The 25888-nt window shown below is 34.4% G+C and overlaps 2 protein-coding genes across 4 annotated transcripts; one reads left to right on the plus strand and one right to left on the minus strand.

Annotated features, from left to right (window-relative positions):
* The first annotated feature begins 7892 nt into the window (after positions 1 to 7892).
* LOC127138664 (protein PLASTID MOVEMENT IMPAIRED 1-RELATED 1) lies at positions 7893 to 11510 on the plus strand. Of its 2 annotated transcripts, none has more exons than XM_051065152.1 (3): positions 7893 to 8036; positions 8191 to 10223; positions 10331 to 11510. In XM_051065152.1, exons 2-3 carry the CDS (start codon positions 8194 to 8196, stop codon positions 11472 to 11474), a joined length of 3174 nt encoding a protein of 1057 aa, XP_050921109.1. In that variant the 5' UTR covers positions 7893 to 8036; positions 8191 to 8193; the 3' UTR covers positions 11475 to 11510. The 2 variants fall into 2 exon arrangements, with proteins under 2 accessions (XP_050921109.1, XP_050921110.1); XM_051065153.1 differs by lacking the exon at positions 7893 to 8036 and having other exon boundaries at positions 8049 to 9547; positions 9632 to 10223.
* A 172-nt stretch (positions 11511 to 11682) lies between these two features.
* Positions 11683 to 15921, minus strand: LOC127138665 (alpha/beta hydrolase domain-containing protein WAV2). 2 transcript variants are annotated; one of them, XM_051065154.1, is made up of 8 exons: positions 15527 to 15921; positions 14710 to 14745; positions 14517 to 14595; positions 14319 to 14373; positions 14111 to 14227; positions 12852 to 13016; positions 12355 to 12598; positions 11683 to 11962 (listed from the first exon to the last, which is right to left on the minus strand). In XM_051065154.1, exons 1-8 carry the CDS (start codon positions 15762 to 15764, stop codon positions 11943 to 11945), a joined length of 954 nt encoding a protein of 317 aa, XP_050921111.1. In that variant the 5' UTR covers positions 15765 to 15921; the 3' UTR covers positions 11683 to 11942. The 2 variants fall into 2 exon arrangements, with proteins under 2 accessions (XP_050921111.1, XP_050921112.1); XM_051065155.1 differs by having other exon boundaries at positions 11683 to 12058; positions 15527 to 15919.
* Positions 15922 to 25888: the final 9967 nt, after the last annotated feature.

Here is a 25888-nt window from a genome sequence, read left to right on the forward strand (position 1 = left end):
TAAATATATTTATATAAGATTTAGTGATACCTATAAAACTGTATACATAATTTTTATTGCTTATAAAATTAGGATAACATATAATGACATTGTAGGTAAAACAATTCCATAACTAAAAGTTATAGTGACATTCAATTTAGTGTCACACCATGTCTTTTTATAGTTGACGTCCTGGAGCATTGTATGTCCATTATTGCTTTCGTAAAGGCGGCTCCCCATCAAGTGGTATCAAAGTTTGGTTTAATTTATGGAGGAGTGGGAGTTAGATCCGGTGTTGGATCTTGTTATAGGTTGTGGAGACTCACATTTGTGAAGGATAATGTTGGATGCAAATATGAGTGGTTAAGTCTCACATCGACTATGAATGGGTGGAATGTTGGATTTATAAGAGAGAGCGTCTATTTACCTAATGCCTTAAGGTTTTGGGTGGAGATGTGACGTCTTCCTCTCTTATGGTCCTGGAGCATTGGGCGTCTGTTGTTGCTCCCGCCTCCCCCGGTCTCCCCAACAACTGGTATTAGAGCTTTTGGTTTTATCCGTGTATAAGAGTTCTATGTATGTTTTGTGGTTATAGTTTTTTTTAATCTTTCACATCAGAAAAGAATGGTGATGTTGTTAAAGAACTGTTAAGCTATAGTCACAAGTTCCACTATGCAGTTTGGGCTAGAGAACATTGATGAAATAATTGTTTTTGACCTATGAAAAAACTAAAGATGTGTTGATATTGTAGCGGTAAATTCATGACCATCAAGCTATGGATAAACTTAATGTCAATAAAACCAGAGTCGTCACTGCGCTTTTATTGTTTCCAAAGGAAGAGGGAAAAGTACGAATGGGTGGAATGTTGGATTTATAAAAGAGAGCGTCCATTTACCTAATGCCTTAAGGTTTTGTGTGGAGATGTGACGTCTTCCTCTCTTATGGTCCTGGAGCATTGGGCGTCTGTTGTTGCTCACGCCTCCCTCGGTCTCCCCAACAACTGGTATTAGAGCTTTTGGTTTTATCCGTGTATAAGAGTTCTCAGTATCTTTTGTGGTTGTAGTTTTTTTCAATCTTTTGCATCAAAAAGAATGGTGATGTTGTGAAAGAACTGTTAAGCTACAGTCACAAGTTCCACTATGCAGTTTGGGCTAGAGAAAATTGATGAAAGAATTGTTTTTGACCTATGAAAAGCTCAAACTAAAGATGTGTTGATACTGTAGCGGTAAATTCATGACCATCAAGCTATGGATAAACTTAACGTCAATAAAACCAGAGTCGCCACCGCGCTTTTATTGTTTCCAAAGGAAAAGGGAAAAGTACGAACAAAACCCAAAGATAAGAAGTTTTCAAATCAAAACTAATAAAATGCCAGAAATTACAGGTAAGGGGGTTGGTTACACAGAGGGAAGGTGTTAGCACCCAAAGTGTCCTAGATACTCCTAGAGATCCCTTTTTTATGTGTGTATGTGTTTTTGGTATAAAAGATGTTTGAGAAAAATAGAGTATGGGGATGAGAAAAGAATTCATTGATTATATTTTTGTGTTTGACAAGACCTTCGGACTTGTGCCTACGTACCAACATAAAAATGAGGGATCAAAACTTCGTAGTTCATGGTATCAATTTTAAAATGTGTCGATTGCTTTTAATCAAAATTAAAGTTAAAAGAGGCACAAAGGGCCCAAGAGTTTGAATGCGTGTTAGTTCTTTTTTGTCTTTTGAAATTTTAAGTCAATATGATTAGATTTATTTACAAGTTTGATTTAAGAAAAGAGTTTAAAATGCAATGACATAAGGCCAAAGTTTCTAATTTGAAATAAGGTCTAAGTTTTGAAATCACAAGCAAAGAAGGTTTTTGAAAAGGGGAAGAGATTTTGAAATTTAAGAAGTGGGAGGAGATGAAGAGACTAATCCTAAGCATAAAATTAAAAGTTAATAGTTGAAAAGATCTGACCAATGAGATGCCATTCAACAGACAAGAATGTCATATAGAAATCCCACTTTCCCTTTGGACTTTGAATCAGGCAATAATCTACAAGCAATTAGCAGTATTAGACATCATGAAGATCAAGGCATCAAATAAAAATGGCCACATCCAAGAAGGCAAGTCCCACAACTAGAAATCTTCTTTGTCTTCTCATGTATTAGATGAAATACTCCTTGATTAACTCATAATAGAGCATTAAACACAAGATCAAAATAATAATTAGCACCAAGACAAGGTAGCAGATGAATTCAAACAGAGTTCAATGCTTGCACCAGATGAAGGCTCAATTCACAATAACTTGGTCTCAAAATATTGGCATTGGCCAAGTCCTTTTGCATAGAGAGTGTCACCTAATCCTAAGTCCAGAAGTTCAGATCAAACTCAACAGTCCACACAAACATTTTTTAGGGGTTTTTGTTGTTTATTAAGTATTTTAAGATCCTAAGACCACAAGCACAAACAAAATTCACAAACAAATATATACAATCACAATATATGGCTCAAATGAGCAAAGTGAAAATGACATAAACATAAACAAGTTAAATGATATGTAAATGGAAAATGAATGATAAAGGACTAGAAATTAAATTGCATAATTTAAATGGCTTGAAAGTAAAGCAAAGTTAATAATAGTTAGTGTTAGTCAAAGTTAATTAGGTGTTAGTTGGTTTTGCTTTTTTAATTGATTAAGTCATTCTTTGGAGAAAACTCAACCCTCTATTCACAAGCATGAATCCTTGAACTAAGACATCTTCCATAGGAAGGAAAAAATGTCAAGTTTTCACACAATACCATGAAAGAGGGGAGAATTACAATCTCACTAACTAGAATGTTATGCCTTTAAGGTCAAAATTTAGCTCTATGTTAAGCAATCGTAATTGGACTTATGTAGAAGTCATAACTATCTGAGGCCGAGCAATAAAAATTTAGATGTTAATGCATGTTAGAGATTTGGTATAATGGGTCAAACTCCTAAAACATACCACACACTAAAAGAAAAGGATCAAAAGGGGTGGACCTATCTCATCCATATTTGTATTGGTTCATCTGACGCAAAGTCATTGATGAACCAATTAGCCTTAGGATATTGAGACTTCCTTGGTCAATGAAAGGAATGTGAAAGAATAAGGATGAAGATGAAAGGGGAGGGGAGATGAGAGAAACACAAATTGGTCATGAGAGGAATTTTATCAAATTAAAATCATCCATTCATTTTGGGAGATGAAATGTACATTTCATCAATCCCCTAAATCCAATGATTTTAATCCAACAAAAGTCAAATCAACATTGACCAAGGCCCAAACAAATAGTCAAACATCATAAGACCATGGCACTAGCTCAACATAATTTTTACACAATTAATCAATTAAAAATCAAATGAAAAAATGAATTTAAATTCAATTTAAATTGGCCAAAATCGAAAACCTCTTCAAAATACCAAGTAAATGGCCAAGAGATTTATCCTAGGTCAATAAAGGTCAAAGGACCTTAGGCAAAAAATTTCATGATTTTTGAAAAGTCAGAAGTATTTTTAAACAATTAAAATTATGCACAAAACAATTAATTCATGAAAAATATCAAAGTTAATCCAAAAAATAATTTTAATTTAGAAAATGAAAAAGGAAAATATTTAAGATTTTTGGTGAAAGTCCCATATTTTTTGGATTAAAAATGAATTTAATATGAATAAAATAAAATAAATGGATTAAACATAAAATCAGAAATAAAAAAGAAATTCAAAAAAACAAGGGCAATCAGATCTTCCTCATTGATTGAGGTGGCAGATCTGATGGCCAAGCACGCGCTTCCACCAAACATTGCAGTCAATGTGTGTACACGCATGATATTCAAAAGCAATGGCCCTGATTAAAACGTGGAACCAAGATCAGATGGTCTGGACAATGCTAGCACACCACCAGAGCCCTAGCTCCGATCATCTTCTCTGGCCGGACTAGTCCAACCAAAACTTCATGAAAAATGGAAAATGAATACACTAATTTGAAGAAAAAAATGCCAGGAGCACGAATTTGACCTCCATTTTTTCCAATTCCACGTATATTGAAAGATACATGGATGTGAAATTTGAGGTTAATGATCTGAGTTGCTTCGATTTGACCTCAAAACAACTCAATCTTGTTGCCTACATTGGTAGGACTTCAGTCAACTAAAAATCACAAAGAATGGTGAAGAATTGGGAGAGAATCGAAGATATGAAGTTTCTGAAAAATCACCTTCGAGTTGCTTCAAATTCACTTGATCTTGATCTGGATTTGCTTTCTTTCTCTTCCTCTTGCTTGTATAAACCAATTGAGATGAAGAGGGCAATGACTTCTTTGAGTTTGAACTTCCAAACATAAGATGAAGTTCAAGCTCGATTTCAAATGAAATCTTCAAGAATTCTATGGGATGAAGGGTTTGGATTGCTCTGGCAAAGCTTGGGAAAGGTGTTGTTGATGTGCTGATCACATTGCACTTGTATTTATAGCCAATGCATATGCCTTTCACACACTTCCATTTGAATATCCAAAATTAGCAAGTTCCTTCATGAGCTAGCATGGGCATGTGCAAATCCCAAATAATCATTTGAAAAGGTCCAAAATCGTGCATAGGTCATGCTGAAAGTATTGCATTAAGCCATGCAATGTTGAAATGAGTTTGATCATGAAATCCTTTCAAATGGTACCATGCATTGCACCCATGCGCAAGTCCTTCAATATTGATCCAAATGAGATGATTTTGGATTTTTTGGAAATGTGAGATCAAGGGTAACAACTTTCATGTTTAACACTATTCTATTTGAATCTTGGATCATGATGAATTTTGAGGTGGAAGTTTGGGAAATCAAACATATATGAAAATTTTCTAAGTACCAAGCCAAATGTTCACTTCTTCCACCTTGAATAACTTTTGCTATGGACTTCAAATGGAAAAAGTTCCTTAATAAAAGTTGTAGATATTTCAAACATCTTCAATTTGAACTCATTTGTATTTGGCATGAAGGAGTTATGCATTTTAGAAGTTGAGGAAAATCACTTGTTCAATGGTAGTGGCCCAAAATGACCTATAATCTTTCCTCTTGGCCCATGCATTTTCAACTTGAATTTGAACTTTCTCCAAACATAAAAGTTGAAGTAGGCATCTTTAATTTGATCATGGAATTTGAATGGATTTCATCTCATAAAAATTGAGCAAGTTATGGTTCTTAGAAGTTGACCTTCTAACTAGGATTCAGACAAAATAACCTATAATCTTTCACCATAAAAAATGACTTTCCAAGCAAAACTAGTCCTAGGATTCTACATAAAAGTTGTTTGGAATCATAAGGAGTAACGTCTATTAGAATAATTTTCATATGACAAAAATTGTAGGAGATAGGGTCAAGGGAACCTCAGTTTTGACCAGTTGACTTTCTCTGGTCAACCACCATGAACCATTTTGCTAGCTTGACATTCTCTTGACTTTTGGGACTTATGGGGGATCATATATGTGTAATATGATGTATTATGAACTATCCCTTGAAATATTTGATCAATTGATGAAGAAACTTGTTGAGGAAGTCACACAAGATACCCAGATGAATTAGGGTTTCCAAGACAAACAAACTTCAAACTCTTAACGATTTCTTGATCAAAATGATATGTGAAGATCATGGGGACCCATATATGAGGTCTAAAGTCAATGTGAACCATATCTTGATTAGTCTCCTTGCATTGAGGGTCTCAAACCCTAGATATGAGCTTGATGGAGCATAGGTGAGCGCACAAACTACCTACAAAAGACTTAAATTATACATTGACATATTTTGGTATTTTGGTTAGTAAATAATGAAAAAAAAGTATGATACAATCAAATTTACTTGATGATCTCTCCCAATGCAAACCCAATGAATGAGGGGTAAAGAGGATTCCAAGGTGTGATCCCAAAGCTAATGCATATGATGAGATAACATGAGGGATCTTATGGTCAAAATTGGGATCTTACAGATGCAATCAAGATTACACAAGGTGTGAGATTATGTCGATGGTTGAAGAGTTTTCTACCAACATGGAAGTCGCACCATAAGTTTTCAATCTAGTTTTTGACATGTGAAAATTCTTGTCGTGATTTAGCTTCAAGTGAAGTATACTCTTCTTTAGGTGGAGTGTGATAGTTTTTTTAAACTATGATTGTTGGTGAAGACAATGTGAATATTCTTGGAGTGATTTAGCTTCAAGTGTCTATACTCTTTATGATGAAGTATGATTGTTGGTGAAGACAATGAAACGTGATGTATTATTTTCAATCAAGGTGGAGACTGGTGGAGTTTGTTGAAAATATACATGTTGAAAAAGTCTCGTATCGCTTAGTTTTGTAAAGTAAAAAAGAGTTCAAGGCTATATAAAGGATTCAAGTTCTTCGTTACAAGATGCACCAGTCAAAAACACTTTAAGCTTGTATTTGACTTTTTTATTCTCTTATATTCTTATGTTAGAATGTTGTGAGATGTAGTTAAATATTTGTTTTGAAGGGTGGAGGTGTCTCGGGGGCCTGCAGGTGGTTGATGGTATATTATGTGTTGTAATAATTTTTATATAGTGTTATGCTCTAGTTGTCATTTAACAATGCTCGTGGTTTTTTCTCCAGTTTTAGAGTTTCTACGTTATGTCCTTGTGTGGTGATTATGTTATTCTTTTTTCTATATACCGGTTTTTCCTAACAACCGGTATCAGAGTCATGGTTAACCTTGACGGGGGAGCGGGAGTGGATCCTAGTTTGGATAAAGGTTAGTAATGTCAGTGACTCACACTGGCAGGGGAGATTATTGGAATTTAAGTGAGTTATTAAGTTCCACATTGACTTGAAATGAAGGATATGTTGGATATATAAGAGAAATAACATATACCTCTAATGAATTAGGATTTTGGATGAATATGTGATGTCAAATTCATTTAGCTCATTGGCACTTCCGACACTTCCGGGACTCCCAAGCAAGTGGTATCAAAGTCTGGTTTGACTTGAAGGAGGAGCGAAAGCTGGATGCATGTTGGATCTTGTTATAGATTGTGGGGGAGTCATACTTGTGGAGAAGAATATTCGATTTATAAGAGAGGAGATCTATTTATCTAGTGTCTTACGATTTTGAATAAAAATATGATGTCTCTCTCTTTCTAGAACATTGAACATCCTTATGGCGGTCTCCCAATATTAAAATATAATATGTGATTGTGTAGATTTATATATCTACTGCTATCAAAATTTCCCTTTCAAAACAAATTAATTATTTATATTCGTCTATCAAATATTTAAATAAATACAATTATCTTAATAAGTTAATTAATAAAAAATAACAATTTAAATAAAATATATTAGTATATCTATATTAGTTAATTAATCTAGAGCATAGTATAACTTAAAACAGATGGTTGCAAAATAATAATTTATGATTGAATGTAGCACTAGTTAATCCATTTTAAAGTGGAAGAGACAGCAATGAGAATTTGTTAACGAGTGGACCAGTTTTGAACGTGGAAGACCTTTGATTTGTATTTCACCAATATTCATTGTACCTAATGATCAATTATTCTTCATTAATTAATATATTTTTCTTTTTTTTAAGAGTCTTCAAATATTACAAAGGCCAATAAAGTCTAAAACCTGAAATTCTTAATTAATCCTAAGAGGCAACAAAAAAGGATATGGAATTTTCATTGAATACTTTAGTCTTAAGTAATATTTTTCTTATAATAAGATAATAATGATAATAATTGATAAACACCGAGAAACAGAACTAGAATTTCCGCATATAGCATTTTATAAACAAATCATCAGAATAAAAAAATTATTTAAAAAATTAAGAAATGATAGTAGGTCAAAAGAAGGAGAGTTTATACCTATAAAAGTATAGATAAAAGAGAAAAGAAAAAAATGCTGCCCGTTAGAAATAATTTCAAATAAGAGACAACATTTTTTATTAAATAATTAATAAAAATTAACGGTTTCCGTTTTTTCCTCTGAATTTCACGTTGTTAATCATTTCTGTTACAGAGTTTGAATTTCGAATCTTCTTCTCATGTTTTCAAACGCCACACGGTAATCCATCGTCTTCTTCCTCCATTTTCTTCTTGCGTTTTCCTTTTCATGAATCATGAATCGTTTGTATATTTATTTTCTATTGATTTTCGATTTTGTGTTCTGTTTTGTTTGATTTGATTTGATTCGATTGGATTGATCTCACTAAAAATAGATAATGTTGCCGAATGTTGAAGGAGATGAAGGAGTTCATAACAATTTGTTAAAAGATGTTGAAACTATTGCAAAAAGGCTTTCTAGGAATTCAACATCATTATCATTATTCAAATCCATAGAAAATGATCCCAATTCAAAGCTTGATAAAGAAGATAACAATTTGAAAAAGGATAAGAAATCATCTATATGGAGTTGGAAGTCATTGAGAGCAATTTCCTTTACCAAGAGTAAGAAATTCAATTGTTGTTTTTCTCTTCAAGTTCATTTGATTGAAGGATTACCTTTGAGATTCAATGATTCTATGCTTTGTGTTCATTGGAAGAGGCGCGATGAACATTCGGTTACTCCTCCTGCGAAAGTGATTCAAGGTGTTGCTAAGTTTCAAGATATTTTGAACTATACTTGTTCGATTGTTGGAAGTAAAAGTGGATTTAACCATTCTGCTAAGTATGAAGCTAAGCATTTTTTGCTCTATGCTTCTGTGCTTGGTGTTCCTGAACTTGATTTGGGGAGTCATCGATTGGATATCACGAGGTTGCTTCCGCTTTCGTTGGACGATCTTGAAGAGGAGAAAAGCTCGGGGAAATGGAGTACGAGTTTTAGATTATCGGGAAATGCGAAAGGTGCGGTGATGAATGTGAGTTTTGGGTATATGGTGGTTGGTGATAGGAATAGTTTGGCTCCTAATGTATTGACTTCGAGGCAAAATTGTTTGGTTTTGAGCGAAACGGATGTGAATCTGTGTCAGTATCCGGCTCGGGTTATAGATGAGGTGAAGGATCTTCATGAGGTATTGACATTGCCAAAATCAGCAATGGCCAGTTCAACGAATACCTTAAGTAAGAAACTTGGTGTTGAAGACACGTGTAGTCGTCCCCTGCACAAGAAAGATGAACTTGGACTAAAAGGGAATCTCGAGCCGGTCAAATTTGAGTCAGATGGTTATCCTTTACATGATGAGTCTTTAAAAGAGAAATTTTATGAATGTGAATATGATGGATTTTCTGTTGTTGATCATGGTGTTGAATTTTCACCAAATGAACATGTTAAAGTGGATGAATCTGTTGTAGAAGCTATTGTTGATAGTTCTAAGGAAAGCTCTGTGGTATATGAATTTTCTAACAAAAAGGTTGAGTTATGCACTAGAGAACTTCTCATGCAAGAAATAGAATCAGCTTTAAATAGTGTCTCGGAGTTGGAGACAGCGGCTCTGGAATCTCCTAAAATTATGGAAGTCACCTCCGAATGTAAATTCAGTCAGTCACTCAGCTTGGATGATGCCGCCGAACAAGTTGCCGACGAATTTTTGAGTATGCTAGGAGTAGACAATAGCCCAACAGGCTTTAGTTCTGAAAGTGAGCCTGAATCTCCGAGAGAGCGCCTTTTAAGACAGTTTGAGAAGGAGGTTGGATCTGATGGCTTCTCTTTATTTGATGTAGGCATAGGTTATGATGATGAAGACGAAGAAGGAGATTATGGCGGCTATGGTCCTTCTTTTGAATTTGAGCTGGGGGAATTCTCTACAGGTATTACGCCACCGTGGGAAAGGCTTGAATTTGATGATGTGAGGAGAAAACCAAAGGGCCAGATACTTGAAGACTTGGAAACAGAAGCCTTAATGCGCGAATGGGGTTTCAATGAGGAAGCTTTTCAGCATTCTCCACCAAAAGGCTTTGCTGGTTTTGGAAGTCCAATACATCTACCTGAAGAACCATCTAGATTACCTCCTCTGGCAGAAGGGTTTGGTCCTTTCCTCCAAACAAAAGATGGGGGATTTCTAAGGTCTATGAGTCCCTTACTTTTTATGAATTCTAAAAGTGGTGGGAGCTTAATCATGCAAGTTTCAAACCCTGTTGTTATGCCTGCAGAAATGGGTTCGGGGATAATGGAGACTTTGCAGTATTTGGCATCAGTCGGAATTGAAAAGCTTTCGATGCAGGCAAACAAGTATATGCCTCTGGAAAACATCACAGGGAAGACAATGCAACAAATATCATGGGAAGCCATGCCAAGCTTAGAGGGAAAAGACAGGTTTGTCTATTACTTTTTATTAGTTAACTTGTTTTAGATTATGGATAATCATAATCATTGCTTTAAAATGTTTGATCGACTGATCAAATTTTCACGGCTCTATGTAGGCAATGGCATTTGCAGCATGATTTGGTGACGCAGAAAGGTTCTACCGGCGTGCAAAGGGGCATGAAAGGATCACCGTCTAGACTAAAGTCTGATGAGTTTATTTCTAGTTCAATTGGCAACCAGGGAGGTTCGGGTTTTTTTTCATTAGAAGATCTTGCTCCTTTAGCTATGGATAAAATTGAAGCACTTTCAATGGAGGGTTTAAAAATACAATCTGGGATGTCGGAAGAGGATGCGCCATCAAACATCATTGCACAACAACCCTTTAATGATCCTCCTGGTCTCCAACAACACAAGGGGGTTAACATTGGTGGTTCTCCTGGCCTGGATGGAGCTGCTGCTTTGCAGTTGTTGGATATTAAATGGTGTGTTGATGAAGTTGATGGGATAATGGGATTATCATTAACTCTCGATGAATGGATGAGACTGGATTCGGGTGAGATTGATGATATAGATGATATCAGTGAGCATACTCGCAAACTTCTTGCTGCACATAATGCCAACTCTTTCGATGTAGTTCGTGAGAGTTCAATGGGAAGGAAGAAACAGGGCAAAGGTCATAGCAGGAAATGCGGTTTGCTGGGAAACAATTTCACAGTAGCACTAATGGTGCAACTTCGTGATCCTCTAAGAAATTATGAACCAGTCGGAACACCAATGCTTGCTCTTATACAAGTCGAGAGAGTGTTAGTCCAACCAAAACAAAAGATTTACTTGACTGTGTCCGAGGTAGGAAACAATGGTGATGAGGATGATGAGTGTGGAATAAAAGCAAAGGTAGAGATGAAAGACAACGACGACAAGGCAAGTACTAAAGAAAGCGGCATTGCTCAGTTCAAGATTACAGAAGTCCATGTTGCAGGTCTTAAGATTGAGTCCCGTAAAAAGAAGCTTCTAAATCAGCAAAAGTCTGGTTCCCGTTGGTTGATTGCTAATGGAATGAGCAAAAGCAATAAGAATCCATTGATGAAGTCTAAGGCTGCTTCTAAATTTGGTTCTCAGGTCAACACCACCACAAAAGTGCAACCTGGAGACACATTGTGGAGTCTATCATCTCGAATTTTTGGTACTGGCGCAAAATGGAAGGAATTGGGAGTACTCAATCCACATACAAGAAATCCCAATATCATTATACCAAAATGAGTCTATAAGAATAGGTTGACTAGTGAATTAAGAGAGGGTTTGAAGTTGCTTGGTCTTTATTTTAAAACCAATGTCATGTATTTTATCTAGAAATATCGCATAGCATGTCCAGCATTCAAACTTTCTATATAGAGAATTGAAAATTTAACATCTTAGAAATTAGAAATCAATAAACAGAAATCGACATCACTGTCTCAGCCTGGATTACTAAGAAAGAAAAGAACCCGTTCTTTAATAGCAGCATAAATAACAGTACATACAGGTGTATATATGGCTTTAATAAATTATTATTCTACACGACACTTGTCGAATTTGATTAGGCATCCAAAATGTGAATGATGTACAGTATAGCAAAAGGAACTGCAAATTGTTTGAGAATCTTCCAAGTTCTGAAAACCACAATCTAACCAAAATTGTCCAATAAAATAGCCTGAAGTGACGCGGCATGTCCCAGCAGGAAACATCTTTTCACAGAAGGCTCTTACGGGCTGCAACTTCAAAGGGCAGAAACTGTTTGAATCCTTAGTTAGCCAATTAGTATCATTGCAATAATCTAATGTCAGCCAATCACCTAGCCCCAGCATCTGGCAGCAGTATTAAAACATCAATTAAGAATTGAGCAAGAGCATCAAAGGAAATTGTTAGCAGTTTATGCTAAAAAGGGGATGATAAACTATCGAAACAATGGCAGGATGAAGTTTGTGTGAATGATACAATGGACAAATCACAAAGGGAGATCCAATAAAAAGAGGAACAGACAAAAAAGAAAGAAAACCAGATCAAAATAAATAAAAGTTGTGCAATTAATTAAGCAGAAGCTACTCCACTTTTCTTAACCCATCCATTTTAGTTTGGAGACACGGCATGAAAAAAAAATTACCGTTTCCATTAGGGGATGATCTGTCTTCATTTTTCTCTGGAGCATGTTGTTCAAGAAACTGTTGAACTGTACTCCAGTAACGATCGCCACCAGTCAGCCAAGTATCCATATGCATGCCGGTGGGAAACTCCACAAAAAGACACTGGTTATTACGAGTAGCTGCCTTAGCATATAGCATTTGCATATGTGATGAGGGGACCATCTCATCTTGCAATCCAGAAAGAAAAAGGATAGGCTGCTTGATCTGCAATTAACCAATAATAAAAAGGTAATGCTCAAACCCATGAATCCGGTCAGAATTATAAAAGAAATAAAACAACGCAAACTTTCTTTCTAGAGTCAAAATAAATGAAAAGATTCAAATTAATATCCTTAAAAGTCATCTATCTGTGTTGATTATACAAAATCTAATTCATTATGCCCAAGTAACATAATCCTAATCAGAGGAGCAGAAAAATAAAGAGCAAAAGTTGGCAATAGTATCCATCATCCCTCACCTCGCCAACAACATCAATAGTACTCCATGGAGAACGTACAATAAAATTGAGTAGCTTCAGACCTTTTGAACCGCTACCTCCAATAACCCACTTCAAAAAAGGTAACAAAACTCCGGCCATATCCAATATAGACGTAAAAGTGTTTTCAAGTATCAGTCCAGCAACCTAAAATGAAGAAAGGTCAACAAAAAATTGTAGATTAAAAGGTTCGCAAGCAAACAATTGCCAATAATAACACTACGGCGATGTCTAGCTATATTTCTGACTAGAAGGTTGCACCAAATCAGTCTTCATTTTGATTACTCGCCCTAAACTAGTTTCAATTTCCAAAAGTAGTTCAACATAAGAAAGTTGTCAAAATAAGAAAGCTCTGAACATGTTGCAGGTAAAAGACTCTGCTTGAAGTGTCACTTCATCAAATACATATCAAAACAATCAATGAGAATTTTCCATACCCAAACCAGGAAAATAATATGGAATTATTTTGAAAACAAAATTTTAGAGTTCATTTTTGTAGCTCTTTAATTTTACATAAAAAAAAAATGTAACTTTATAGAAAAATCATGCTCATACTTCTCCAAAACCTGTGCAAAGAAACTTATTTATGCTTTATGGAAGCCGAAGAGAATAATGCTTGTAAGTAAAATGCTTCATGATATAAAGATGACATAAAGAAAAAAAGCTCAAGTAAGGGATTCCTTTATAATTTTGCAACATAAGAGCAACAGACATAGGCTTATCAAGAAATTGATTCAGTGATTTTCTTACTCTTATAACTAATCCATACTCTTATTCAAGAAATTGATTGATAGCAGTGATTTTCTTTAAAAGCAAAGTTATAGTAACAAATCTACAATCTTATAGGAACATATTTTTCCTAGGCATGTGTACTGGAGAGAGAACAATAAAACTGGCACACTCAATAATCTAAAACAAGATTGATTGATCCAACAAGTCCAAAATTATTTCTCACATATTTATTATCTTTAGTTGAGTTATCTATCTACGACAAGAGACAACTTAGAAAACTATAAATTTGGAGTTACATTATACAACCTTGATATATACAGCCACTTACTTGTGAACCTAGCTACCTATATAATGCTTTCTGTACTAATTCATATAGTATTGACATTCTAAAGGAATGTTACCTAATCAGGAAGACAACTTAAATTTAAAAATAAATAAAATAAATAAAAAACTATCAATTTTCTCCAAGGAGAGCACAAAAGCTGATATACATAGTACACCGAAGGTACCTTGTCAGGATTATTTCTTGTTAGTACAGCTCCAACTGCACCCCCAAGTGATCGTCCAAATACAACTATTCTAGATGTATCGATATCAGACCTTTGAGAAAGATGATCCAATGCAGCCTGGGCACAAGGAGGTAATAAAATTGAAAAAATTGCAATAAAGAAGTCTGAAGACCAATAGATACACAAGGATATCAATCAAACAGCATACCTGAGCATCCTTAATAATTCCCGGCTGAGAAGGATAGCCTTCACTTGCTCCATAACTGTAAAATCAAATGACGCCTTAGTGCCAACTTTGTCATAAAGTGACATGTAAATTTCATTCAAATGCCTGAATCTGATAACCTGATAACACAAAGTTGCACATAAAACTTAAAAAGATTAAGGTGTCAAGGCAGATACATACCCCCGGTAAGAAAGCATGAAAACATTGCATTGTAACTTGTCCAACATAATGCGAACCATTTCAAGGCGATGAGCAATATCTAAAAGTCAGTGGTCAAGGCCTTCAAAACAATATTGAACCTGATCATGTAAATACAGATAACATGAAACAATAATCACAACCTAACCCCTAATATCTACAACAACCAGGATACTTCCAGCATTTTCTTGAAAAAACAAAATGGTCGGTCCTGCCAATGGAAAATAAGAAAGAAAAACTACATTAGAACAACATACATACATGAATTACATTACACAGTTCAAAGAGAACATGTGTTTTCATAGCAATTAGCAAATAAGCATCACAACTACTAATGAATTAATCATCATTTCAGTCCTCAAAATTGTAGCAGTCAAGCAATTTAGCCACTCAAGTTTACTAAATAGCAAATTAGTCCCTCTTTCAAAACTCCCAGAGGTTCTGAGAGTGTTTCTCTCAAGGTCTCAGGTTAAAATCCCACTAGGTACAAACAAGTCCTTATTTGACCAGTTCATACGGAGCTTGGGGACCCCGCAAGTGGACGGTGAGATCTTGCATGATACCAAGCTTAAACCCTCTTTCAAGATATATCTTTTGTAAACATCCATCAAAAGACAAACATAAAGGATTAAAACTGTGGTGCTAAATTTGGAGAAAGGATTAAATTGATTGACATTATTCAGTTTGAGGGAGTAAGTTACTATTTTACAAATTTGAAGGACTAACAATTACAATTTCAAGGACTAAATTGCTGAATTACCCTACAAATGTATCACACTTTTGAAAGATGAACCTCGATTCAATTATTAAAGTGTTCAAATCATTCAATCCTCACCAAATGATAACCTATCCCCTTTCGATCTATACTTCTCCAAAGCAATTTTTAATTCCAATTCAAATAACAATTCATAGAAATGAAAAAACCAAATAACCGAAACTTAAAACCAGATCGAAATTGAGAAAGAGAAAAAAAAAATGAAAATTTTCGGAACCTCTGGTGTCAGGGAAAAGCTTGATGAACCAAGCGTGAAGACGAACACCATCGGAAGAAGAGAGCCATACATCTTCGTAAGTGAGTCTCAGACGAGAGGGATTGATAGAGTAGGATTTGGTGAGTCCCGGCAACACCGGAACGTAAACAAGCTTCTCCTGAAACGCCACGAGCAATGCCATGCCGGCGACGACTAACCCTCCGACACCGTAGAACAAGATGTTAATGTACGAAACCATTTTGTGGATGTTGAAAATAAGCGCGTTTGGGTTAAGCGGAAAAGTGAGTAGTGGTAGTTAGATTTTGGGGTTTAAAAAATTGAAATTGATTAAACCGTAGTAGCGTCGGTATTCGCCGAAATTCCAAAAGTCAAGTGGGACTGTTAAACGGTGGAGTAGTTTATGTTAAAGTTACCATACTACTACTAATAAAACACGTCCTTCTTTTACACACATTAAGGTTACAATATGAATAATCATTTTTATTTTCCAATTTCACAAACATGGTCAATAAAAATCTTTTACAATTATGGTATAATATTTTTGAAACATGCTATTCCAAAACATAACTACACCGAATATACTATCACAGACCTCCCGTCCTTACATCGAATATACTAATACAGACCTCCGGTCCTTACACCGAATATATTAATATGGATCTCCCGTCCCATCCCGTTCCTACAAACTTTAAGTCTGTTAAAAAAAATGTCGGAATAGACAAATTTATCAAATGAAAATTGGGTTCAAAAATCTAATTCATCCGATCTGGATCGGCTCAAACAATTTAGAGACCCTATTCTTTTTTTCTTTTCTAAATTAGATCTTTAAAAGATAAAACCACAATAAATTTTAAAAAAATCATATTTTTATTTAAATTATATATATATATATATATATATATATATATATATATATATATATATATATATATATATATATATATATATATATATATATATATATATATATATTCTAGAAGTTTGACTCATTAAAATTTAATTTTTCGCATTTTTCTACCATTATAATTCACAATTTATAGAAAAATTCATACTATTCGCTAAAATGAAATAATTTCTAGAACAATTTTGACATATTAATTACGAAGTGTGTTAATTAATAAAAAAAAACAATGTGAAATTATAAATTTTTGAGGTCTCAAAACATGCCAAATTTATTAATGAACACACGATGATAAAGAAATATAAATATTTTCACATTTACATTTTAAAAATTATTATACATTAATAATCTCTTAAAATTTTAAGATATTATATTATGGATTCGATTGCACTTGAACAAAATAGACTTTGGTACTTACTCATATTTATTAATATATAGAGTTGATATAGGAAAATAAAAATCTAAATTAATGAAAAAACTTTTAAAAAATTAGGCTAAAATAAGTTAAAGAAATCTTTTAAATCTAATAATTTAATTTGTTATCTATTTAATAATATTTTAAATAAAAAACAACAATAATAATAATAATAATAATAATAATAATTTTTTATATTTTAAAATATTATTCAAAACTAAGATTAAGCAATACAACTTTAATATATATATATATATATATATATATATATATATATATATATATATATATATATATATATATATATATATATTTGATTAGTGAATCTATAATAAATTTCAAAACGGATTTAATGTGGTAGCATATTTTATTAAAATGGAAAATGTACATAAAATAGATAATATTATAAAAATGGAAAAATAATTGTTTAAGTGGATCATAATAAATTTCAAAACGGATTTGATATAGTGACATTTCTTTATTAAAATGAATAATATACATATAAAGTGTGGATTGGAAGGGATCAAATCCACATTGTTTTACTATCAAGATATAATAAGCATCGTTCAGCTACATTAGATTTTGCAATCATTCTTGCAATTAGTGTTATATATTAGTAAATATTATATTTATATTAAGCCATATATCAAATTTGAGGTCTTAAAATTTGGAGTCTTGTGCGGTGACACTCCTTGCACATCCATAGGGTTGGCCTTACATTCCGCCAAGATGGCGAGTTGACGGACGGAGGACTTATCCTTCTATTTTTTATTTTTTTTAATAAACTAATATGTTTATTTTTACATTTTAATTAGACTTTTTAATTATTTTTTAGAATAATTTTTTATAAAGCATCTTTTTAACAAATTTTACTTTAAAAATATTACATATATTTACTAATAAATATAAAATAGAATCATCAACAAGTATCACTAAAAAATATTGCATATTCACTAATAAATATATAAAAACTATATTTTGAGTGTTTGATAACTAGGTTGGCGGGTAACCCGCCTCTTTTTTTGGCTGACTTAAGACGGAGGGAGCTTAAAGTGGAACGGGCTGAGCGGGTAGGCGAGCAAAAAATTTCAACCAACCCGCCATTTTTTGGCGGGTGCACGGGCCGGGCCGGCGGGAATACAAATATTTTTTGAAAAGAAAATAATATTCATCACCTATATTGTGATGGAATTAGTTAATATTATACATGTAGTGTCATATTTACAAAGACTTTGTCTAGGGTGATGCCTTAGGACCGCCCTAGGAGAGGCGATGACGAAAGGTTGCCCAGAGGGTGGTATCACCTCTTTTATGAGTCTTCCCTCGCACATACGGGGGAAAGCGTGGGATATAACGTGTCTTGGATAAAGAGAAAGCCAGAGTCGTTATTGACTCACATCTCCCTTGTAATTCAAGTGTTCGCTATATTGACTAAGTGAACGGTGGCCTTTTTCGAGGAAACCCTAGGTCCTAAAGACCCTTATAAATACATCGCCCCTTAAAGGGAAAGGGGGACAGACTATAAGTCATACTCATCTTATACTACCTAACAGTACAGTGGCGTCCACTGTGGGACCCCAGTAAAACTAACATGGGGCATACCTTCTCCCGACATTGTCATCCTTCCCACTGTGATACTTTATTCCTCCATTTAGCCACCCTCAACTATGGGTTCTAGGAGACATTCATCCCCAACGCTGAAAGGCACCAATATTAGCGGTGATACTGATGCCACTACGGAGATACGGGCCCCCATAGATGAACTACGACGCCATAACTGGATGTTGGAAGATGACATCCATAACATCAGACAGCACCAACAAGAGGTCAATCCTCCGAAAGAGGTTGAACTGTTAGATCCTGGCCACTCTCAGACGAGATATAGGGAACGCATATTCCTGAGGGTTTCAAACCCCTATTCTTGGCTAATTTTGATGGATGTATCGATCCCTACGAGAAAATAGCCTCCATCAACACGCAGATGGCCATCATAGGAGTGTTAAACCCTCTGAAATGCAAGTTGTTATCAGGCATTTTAATAGATTTCGCCCTCATATGGCACATGGGTCTTCCCAGTGCTTCCATTAATAGCTACCAAGAACTGGTAAGAAAACTGGTACACATATTCCCCACCATTCACCATAGAAAGATTTCCACCAACAACCTGTTTAACATTCGCCAAGGTTCGTCGGAATTACTAAGGGACTACCTCACCCGCTTCAACGAAGCAACTATCAGGGTCGTCCCTCCGAGACAAGAAATGTATGTGGGGGAATTCTAAAATGGACTTAAGGCGGGACACTTCAATGAGTCCATCACCCAAAAGTCGGCACTCACATTGGCCGAGTTGGTCATCAGGGTAGAATGCTACGTCAAAGGCGAGGATATCAATGCCAAAAAGAAAGCTCGCGATGTCAAGGAGTGTGTCCCTGACGTCGAGAGTTTAAACCCTCAGAGGAAAAACAATTACACCTTGCTTGTGAAGGACAAGTCCATATTTAAAAGAGTGGGGAAGGTGGTGGAAAGCTTCAAGCCTGTAAATACCCATTGAGAACAGATCTGGCGCAAGGTACTCCACATGCATAACATCCTAACATCGCCTACTCCCAAGGACGAGGTGATGGGATATGAGCTCGGAAGGTGGTGCAAGTTCCATAAAATCAAGGGACATCATACTAAGGATCACTACCAACTTAAGAAAGAAATAGAAAAGTTGATACATGAGGGACACCTCAAGAAATATGGGAGGGTGAACCCTCTAAACTGGCGGAAAAGCGTAACATGCACGGACGAGAAGGCGCCAAAAGTGTAACACCGAGGCCGACAAGGACAGAGAGTGGTCGTCGGTGCACAAGACATGACAATGAGCAGCTCCTAGAAGCTTCTAGGCAAAAAATGAATTCACAACGAAATGAGAGGGATTCTGAGGATGTGCAAGTATGGGACTTCATGGTTGAAGGAAGGATTATAAGGATTTATTGGTACTACATATACCAAAAGATTCATATTCTTTTTGGTAGCCTAACAAATAGGAATTACATAGTTGAGTGTGCTTGACTTTGAGTAGTATTTGGATGGGTGACAAAACGTGCTGAAAAGACTCGTGTTGGTTTGTGGGACCAGTCGATAATCTTGAAAGCAGACTGAGGTGTTACAAATGGTATCAGAGCAGACTTCTCCCATTACAATATGGTTCGGGGACGAATCAAACGGAAGTTGTAACACCCCAATTTTAGTTATTTATTTTTAATTAAATTTATATTATGGTATTTTATTTATTTGAGTGATGTATGCGTTTTATTTAAATTATTGCTAATGTATTTAATTTAATTAATATTAGAGATATTTTAGAGTTGGAAGAAAATAGAATTTTTATTAAAATTAAGGAATGATGGATGAATTAAGTAAGAGTTAAGGGTGTGGTGAGAGTTGAAGAAATAATTAAATTAGATTATTATTTATTTAAATTAAATAATAGAATTTGGAATTTTAGAGAAATAACAAGAATATGGTATAGGGAGATTTGAGGGGTGAGAGAAGCATTTGGGATATTTAGTTTAATTTCAATAGTTAAGTTGAAATAATTTATGCATTGCACATGGAAAAGTTGGAGAAGAGTCAGAAAGAGGCAGGTCTATGAGAAACCTTGGAGAGAGGAATAATCCCCAAAAGGCAAAAAAAAGTTCATTAATCTGCAATTTCAAGGTAAAGGGGAAATTATTTACATGTGGGGGTTTAGACAGTTAGATAGTGAGGGATTCTTACCCTTCTATCTTTTTTATTCTCTATTATGTATCAATAGCGTATGTTTGTGGCTAAAGGGTTTGCCTCAAACCCTTATGTTTGATTCTTGAGTACTATTGTATTGTTTCACTTGAATCCTTGTAGAATGTTTTATACCTTGTATAAGGCAAATTCATATAAATGTGTATGTTTCTCTTTTGTGCCTTTTTAACTTGTTGATGAATTGTTATTGTATAATGTATTGTAATTATGTCTTGTGGTGAAATTATAATAATTCGGAATATGGTATATAATTTATCTGTGGCTGATGATACGTGTTTTTGGTCAAAAAAGTCAGAAAATAGGGTTGGCGTTTCGGGTTCGTTGTCCAGTTCGGCGAGTTTTTGAGCAATTTCGAGTTTGGTGACCTTTATTTACCTATTTAATAAGTTTAAGAGTCATATTTGTTACATTAGAGTTGTTAGAGTTGTTATAGAGTTGTCAAAGTTGCTTGAGTTGTTTAGAGTTGAAGTTGAGAGTATATGATACACTTGAGTTAGAGTTGTTTTTTGAGTATATTTTTATTTGTTTAAGGGTGCCCAACTAAAAAGGTTAAATTTTGAGTTGCTAGAGTTAAATTTGAGTCATCTGATGGGTTTAGAGTTATTTTGTTAAGGCTAGAGTTTGCATGTGAGTAATTGTTTTTCTTACCCTGTTGATGGCCTTACATGAGTAATAATTTTGCTATGTTGATAAGTATGTTTGAATATTATATGATTATGTGATTGAGATATAATTAGATAACATATTTTGCGTTGAGTATTTCAGAGAAGAACTACAGAGTTGGCCTTACATTGGCAAACTTGTGGGCTCAGAGAGGAACCTTGTTGAGTATGAGATATGCATGTATTTTTGTTAATTTTGTGTTGTGCTTGTTGCTTGTTGGTATTCATGCATTCATGTATATAGGAGTTAGGTAGGACTTCGGTCTGACGAGGTCACGATTAATAGAGGAACCAATGATAGTTTCAGGTTCAGAGAGGAACCAGAGACATGGATAGTTTAGTAACATACCTCTGACATCCAAACTTTGGTACCGCATGCATATTAGAGGAGAATGATACATCATTTCATTCGCATTGTAATTGATTATGGGTGTGAATTAATATATGTGTTGGTGTTATTGTTATTTGAAAACTATCATTGTTGTTTAATACACCGATAACATCTATGAAGTTATTCTCACTCCCTTTTTGTTGATGTGTTGTTCGTTATGCTGATACTGCAGATACTCGGGTAAATGAGCACTATTTGCTACTTATTGTGAAGGATTGGTGGAAATGTCGACTTATTTAAATTTACTGTTTTAAATTTAGTTTTCTACGGTGTCGCTCTGATAGTGTAATATCGGGATGAGTTTCATGATTTGTAATTTTTTGATATTTATGGATTTATTTGATTATGTTGAGATGTTTTTCAATTGATATAAAATGACTTGAATTTTTGCTGCCTTGTTATAAAGTTTTTTTAGAAGCATGTTTATTTGAGAGAGATGTGTGACATCCTTGCTGTATAAATATGAAAATTGTATGTTTTTATTTAATTAAGAGTTTTTGAGTTTTAGGGTGTTACATAGTTGGTATCAGAGCAGGTTGGTCCATTCGGCCTAGGTTGTAACTAATTTGTTCCCTTGTAAGTGACATGTGTGTGAACATTGTCAATACTTATTTCGTTAATCATTGTTTGCTTTATTGTTTATGATTAGTTCACCTGTCTTGGCTAATTATGCAGAAAGAAATGGCTGGAAGGAATGACCGTGTAATTGTTGATGCTTTGGAAGCAATGGCTCATGTGATGACGCAAAAAATGTAGTTTTGCAGGCGAGTCAGAATCAACATGGTGTAGCTGATGAATTTTATAGGTTGGGAAAGTTTCATAGGAACAATCCGCATACCTTTAAGGGGAGGTATAATCCGAAGGGTGCTCAGAGTTGGCTTTAGGAAATCGAGAAGATCTTCCAGATTATGGCTTACACGAATGCTCAAAAGGTTATGTTCGGGACGTATATGCTGTCAGAGGAGGCTGAGTATTTATGGAATAATGACTGTCGGAGGTTGGAAGCTGGAGGTATTGAGATCAATTGGGAGAAATTCAAGTGCGAGTTTTTGGAGAAGTAATTTTTGGCAGATGTTTGTTGTAATGAAGAGGTTGAGTTCCTTGAGTTGAAGCAGGGAAACAACATGCTTCAGAATGTACTGTCGTGAAGTCTTTTAAGTTTGGTAAAGTGGATCATCATGCTAATGAATTCAAGAGTGAGGTTATGACATGTTTCAACTATGGAGAACAAGGTCATATCCGTACTCAGTTCCAGAAACCAAAGCAAGCTCAATCAAGTGGAAATGTATTTCCTTTGAGTGGCTAAACTTATGGGTCCGATAACATGATTCGAGGTACGTGTTACATTAATGATGTCATTTTTATTGCTATTATTGATACAGATACGACACATTCGTTCATATCTCTTGACTGTGTGGAAAGGTTGAATATTGTGGTGTCTTTTATGATTTTTAGTATGTTTATTGATACTCCAACTAATGGTTCAGTTACTACTATGATGGTATGTTTGAGTTGTCCTTTGACAATTTATGGTAAGGACTTTGTGATTAACTTAATATGTTTTCATTTGAGTCAACTTGATGTTATTTTAGGAATAAATTGATTGGAGTTCAACCATGTTCATATCAATTGTTTCAACAAGTCAGTGTTGTTTCATGAGTTTGGTAAAAAGGAAGATTCAAGGTTTATATTTGCTAACCAAGTGGATGAGTTATTGAAAGATGAGGTTCAAGTGTTTGCTATGTTTTCTTCTTTGAAAGTCGAGACTAAAGATGTGATTATTGATCTGTCGGTGGTGTGTGAGTTTTCATATGTGTTTCCAAATGACATTCGTGATTTGTTGTCACAAAGAATTTGAGTTTGCCATAGATTTTAAGAATTTGGAAGTTTTTGAACACTTTGATGATTTGGGTTCTTCTTAGGTCGAAATTGCCATTTGACCATGAGATCAAGCGTGCGTTTTTCGACAAATACTGATTTATGTCGGATGATGTTGCTAACCTTGGTCGAATTTCCAAGCAGTTAGAGACCGTGTATTTATTAGTTTTTGGAATTAGTGAAATTATAAGTTTTTACACATGATGTTACCACGCTCGAACGAAACGAGTGGATAAGATCAGACAGTTATTTAAGGACACGTGGAAGGTTTTCGAGAGCGAAGATTACGTGGAATCAAATACGTAGCGTGATTTTCTGTGTCAACCATTACAGACGATTATGTTAGGACTGGTATATAAGTAGTGTTCACTTGTAGTTTTAGGGGTCCACAATTGTATACAAATTCTGAAAACTCAAAGTATCCAAGTGTCAGCGAGAAAATAGTGCTCTGAGAATGTATGTTGTTTTATGAATTAATGTCTTTACTTTCAAGTCACTTATTGTTTTTCTTGAAGTTTATTTTCAAATCCTTTATTTTCGATTTTAAATGTCAACAAGTTTCAAACTCAATTTTTGCATAATATGTCCTAGGATATTTCCGAGTTTAATCCCTTAAGTGAAATCAAACTTGTTCTTGTTTACTAAAATCCACAGTAAACAATAAGTCCTTAAAAAAATAAAGTAAATGAAGAACAAATGCAATTGGATAAAAATGTTTGAATTTAAAAGTTGGACATAAGTTCATACATTTCTAAGAATTTATGTATCTTTGTGACTCAGATGTTTGAATTCTATAGAATAAAATGAAATGCAAACCCTTGCACCAGATACCAAATCTATTTATATAATATGTACATTATTAACTATCGGAAACAATTACTCCTTCACATGTATCTTATTACGTTGGCTTCTGTCTTGTGATGTACTTCCACGTGTCTTTGGTTCTTGAACTACCTCAAATTGCTATCACACTCGAAAGTGTCTTCAAGTTCTCTAACTGCCTCTTTCAAAAACATTTCTTATCGAATCTTGTGGTTTGGTGTCGAAAGACATACCTTAACTACCTACATTAAACACTTATATCTACCTCATATCCACATTACTAGGCATGACAACATAACTTGTATCTGCACCGAAGTTGACAGGAAAAATCCACTTTGATTGAGTTTGGGTTTGGGTTTGAGTTTTCCCCGATTATAAAATATGGGGATGAATCGGATAATGGGGACACTAGTACCCACCCCGAACCTGCCACGTTTATTTTATTATATATATTATTATTTATTTTTGATGATTTAGAATATTAAATAAGTTGCCAATGTTTTAATATTTTGATTTGTATTAATTATTTAAATATTTGAAATGTATGAAAGGAATTTTTTTAGATTGTTTTATTTTATTATTTGTAATGTAATTTTATTTTTTAAAGAATAAATAATTCTATTTAAAAAAATTGATTTCACTAAATGGATGGTGGCGGGGCGGGGATACCCGAATCCAACCCGGACCTGTTTGGAACAAGTTTGAGTTTTAATTCTCCATCTCCGTTTGGATTTGGGGTGGAGAACGAAAATTGTTTGGAAATTCGGATTTGGAAAAGGTAAAAATTGTCCCTGACCCACTCTGTTGTCATGCCTGCACTTTCATAATGACATATCTTTTATGTATTAATCTCATAAGCTAATACCAAAAAATTGAACATGTTACAAATTTTGCTGGTTAGAAAGAAATTAAACACACATAATCAATAAATCTAAACATTAACAAAGTTCCAAATCAATAAAACATATTAATCAAATTCATTAAAGTTCAACTAAATTCTTATGAAAAGGATTTAAAAAGACATTACTTATTTGTTTATGAAAGATAGTCATCGGCATGTTGGATCAAAATCAACAAGTAATACTAATTCAATTCGATCATATACAATGGACTCAAGACATGAAACTAATCACATAAAAGTTTCGTTTATAAGAGTGATCGACCTCACGAAAAACCTTTTAACACAACCATTTCTGAAGAATCAATCACTCAATAATGACACATAAAAAGAGGGGTATCCATCATGAAATAAATTCAATGTTATTTTTGAAAAGAGTAGTTTTATTAACTTCAAGGCAATGGAGTGTATAAAGCTATTTCATGTAATAATTGGTGTATAAATAAATATGTGGGGTGAGTTAAGTGAGTTCTGAAAAGAACACCCGCACGCGCGGTACGTACAACTTTTTACACACTCTGTTCTTTTCTTACATAATCGTACCTACCGCGCGTGTCTTTTTTTTAATTTTTAATTGAAACTCCCACGCACCAAATTCATTTAAACACA

This window comes from Lathyrus oleraceus, chromosome 4, assembly GCF_024323335.1.
Source record: "Lathyrus oleraceus cultivar Zhongwan6 chromosome 4, CAAS_Psat_ZW6_1.0, whole genome shotgun sequence".
Classification (NCBI taxonomy): Eukaryota; Viridiplantae; Streptophyta; class Magnoliopsida; order Fabales; family Fabaceae; genus Lathyrus; species Lathyrus oleraceus.

Excerpts from the sequence above, each read along its gene's own strand:
- LOC127138665 (XM_051065154.1), bottom strand. The coding sequence starts at position 15,764 with ATGGTTTCGTACATTAACATCTTGTTCTACGGTGTCGGAGGGTTAGTC. Across the intron at positions 14,746-15,526 it reads GCTTTTCCCTGACACCAGAG|GACCGACCATTTTGTTTTTT; the intron begins GTTCCGAAAATT and ends TTCCATTGGCAG. Across the intron at positions 13,017-14,110 it reads CAAGAAATAATCCTGACAAG|GTTGCTGGACTGATACTTGA; the intron begins GTACCTTCGGTG and ends TCTTCATTTTAG.
- LOC127138664 (XM_051065152.1), top strand. The coding sequence starts at position 8,194 with ATGTTGCCGAATGTTGAAGGAGATGAAGGAGTTCATAACAATTTGTTA. Across the intron at positions 10,224-10,330 it reads AGCTTAGAGGGAAAAGACAG|GCAATGGCATTTGCAGCATG; the intron begins GTTTGTCTATTA and ends GGCTCTATGTAG.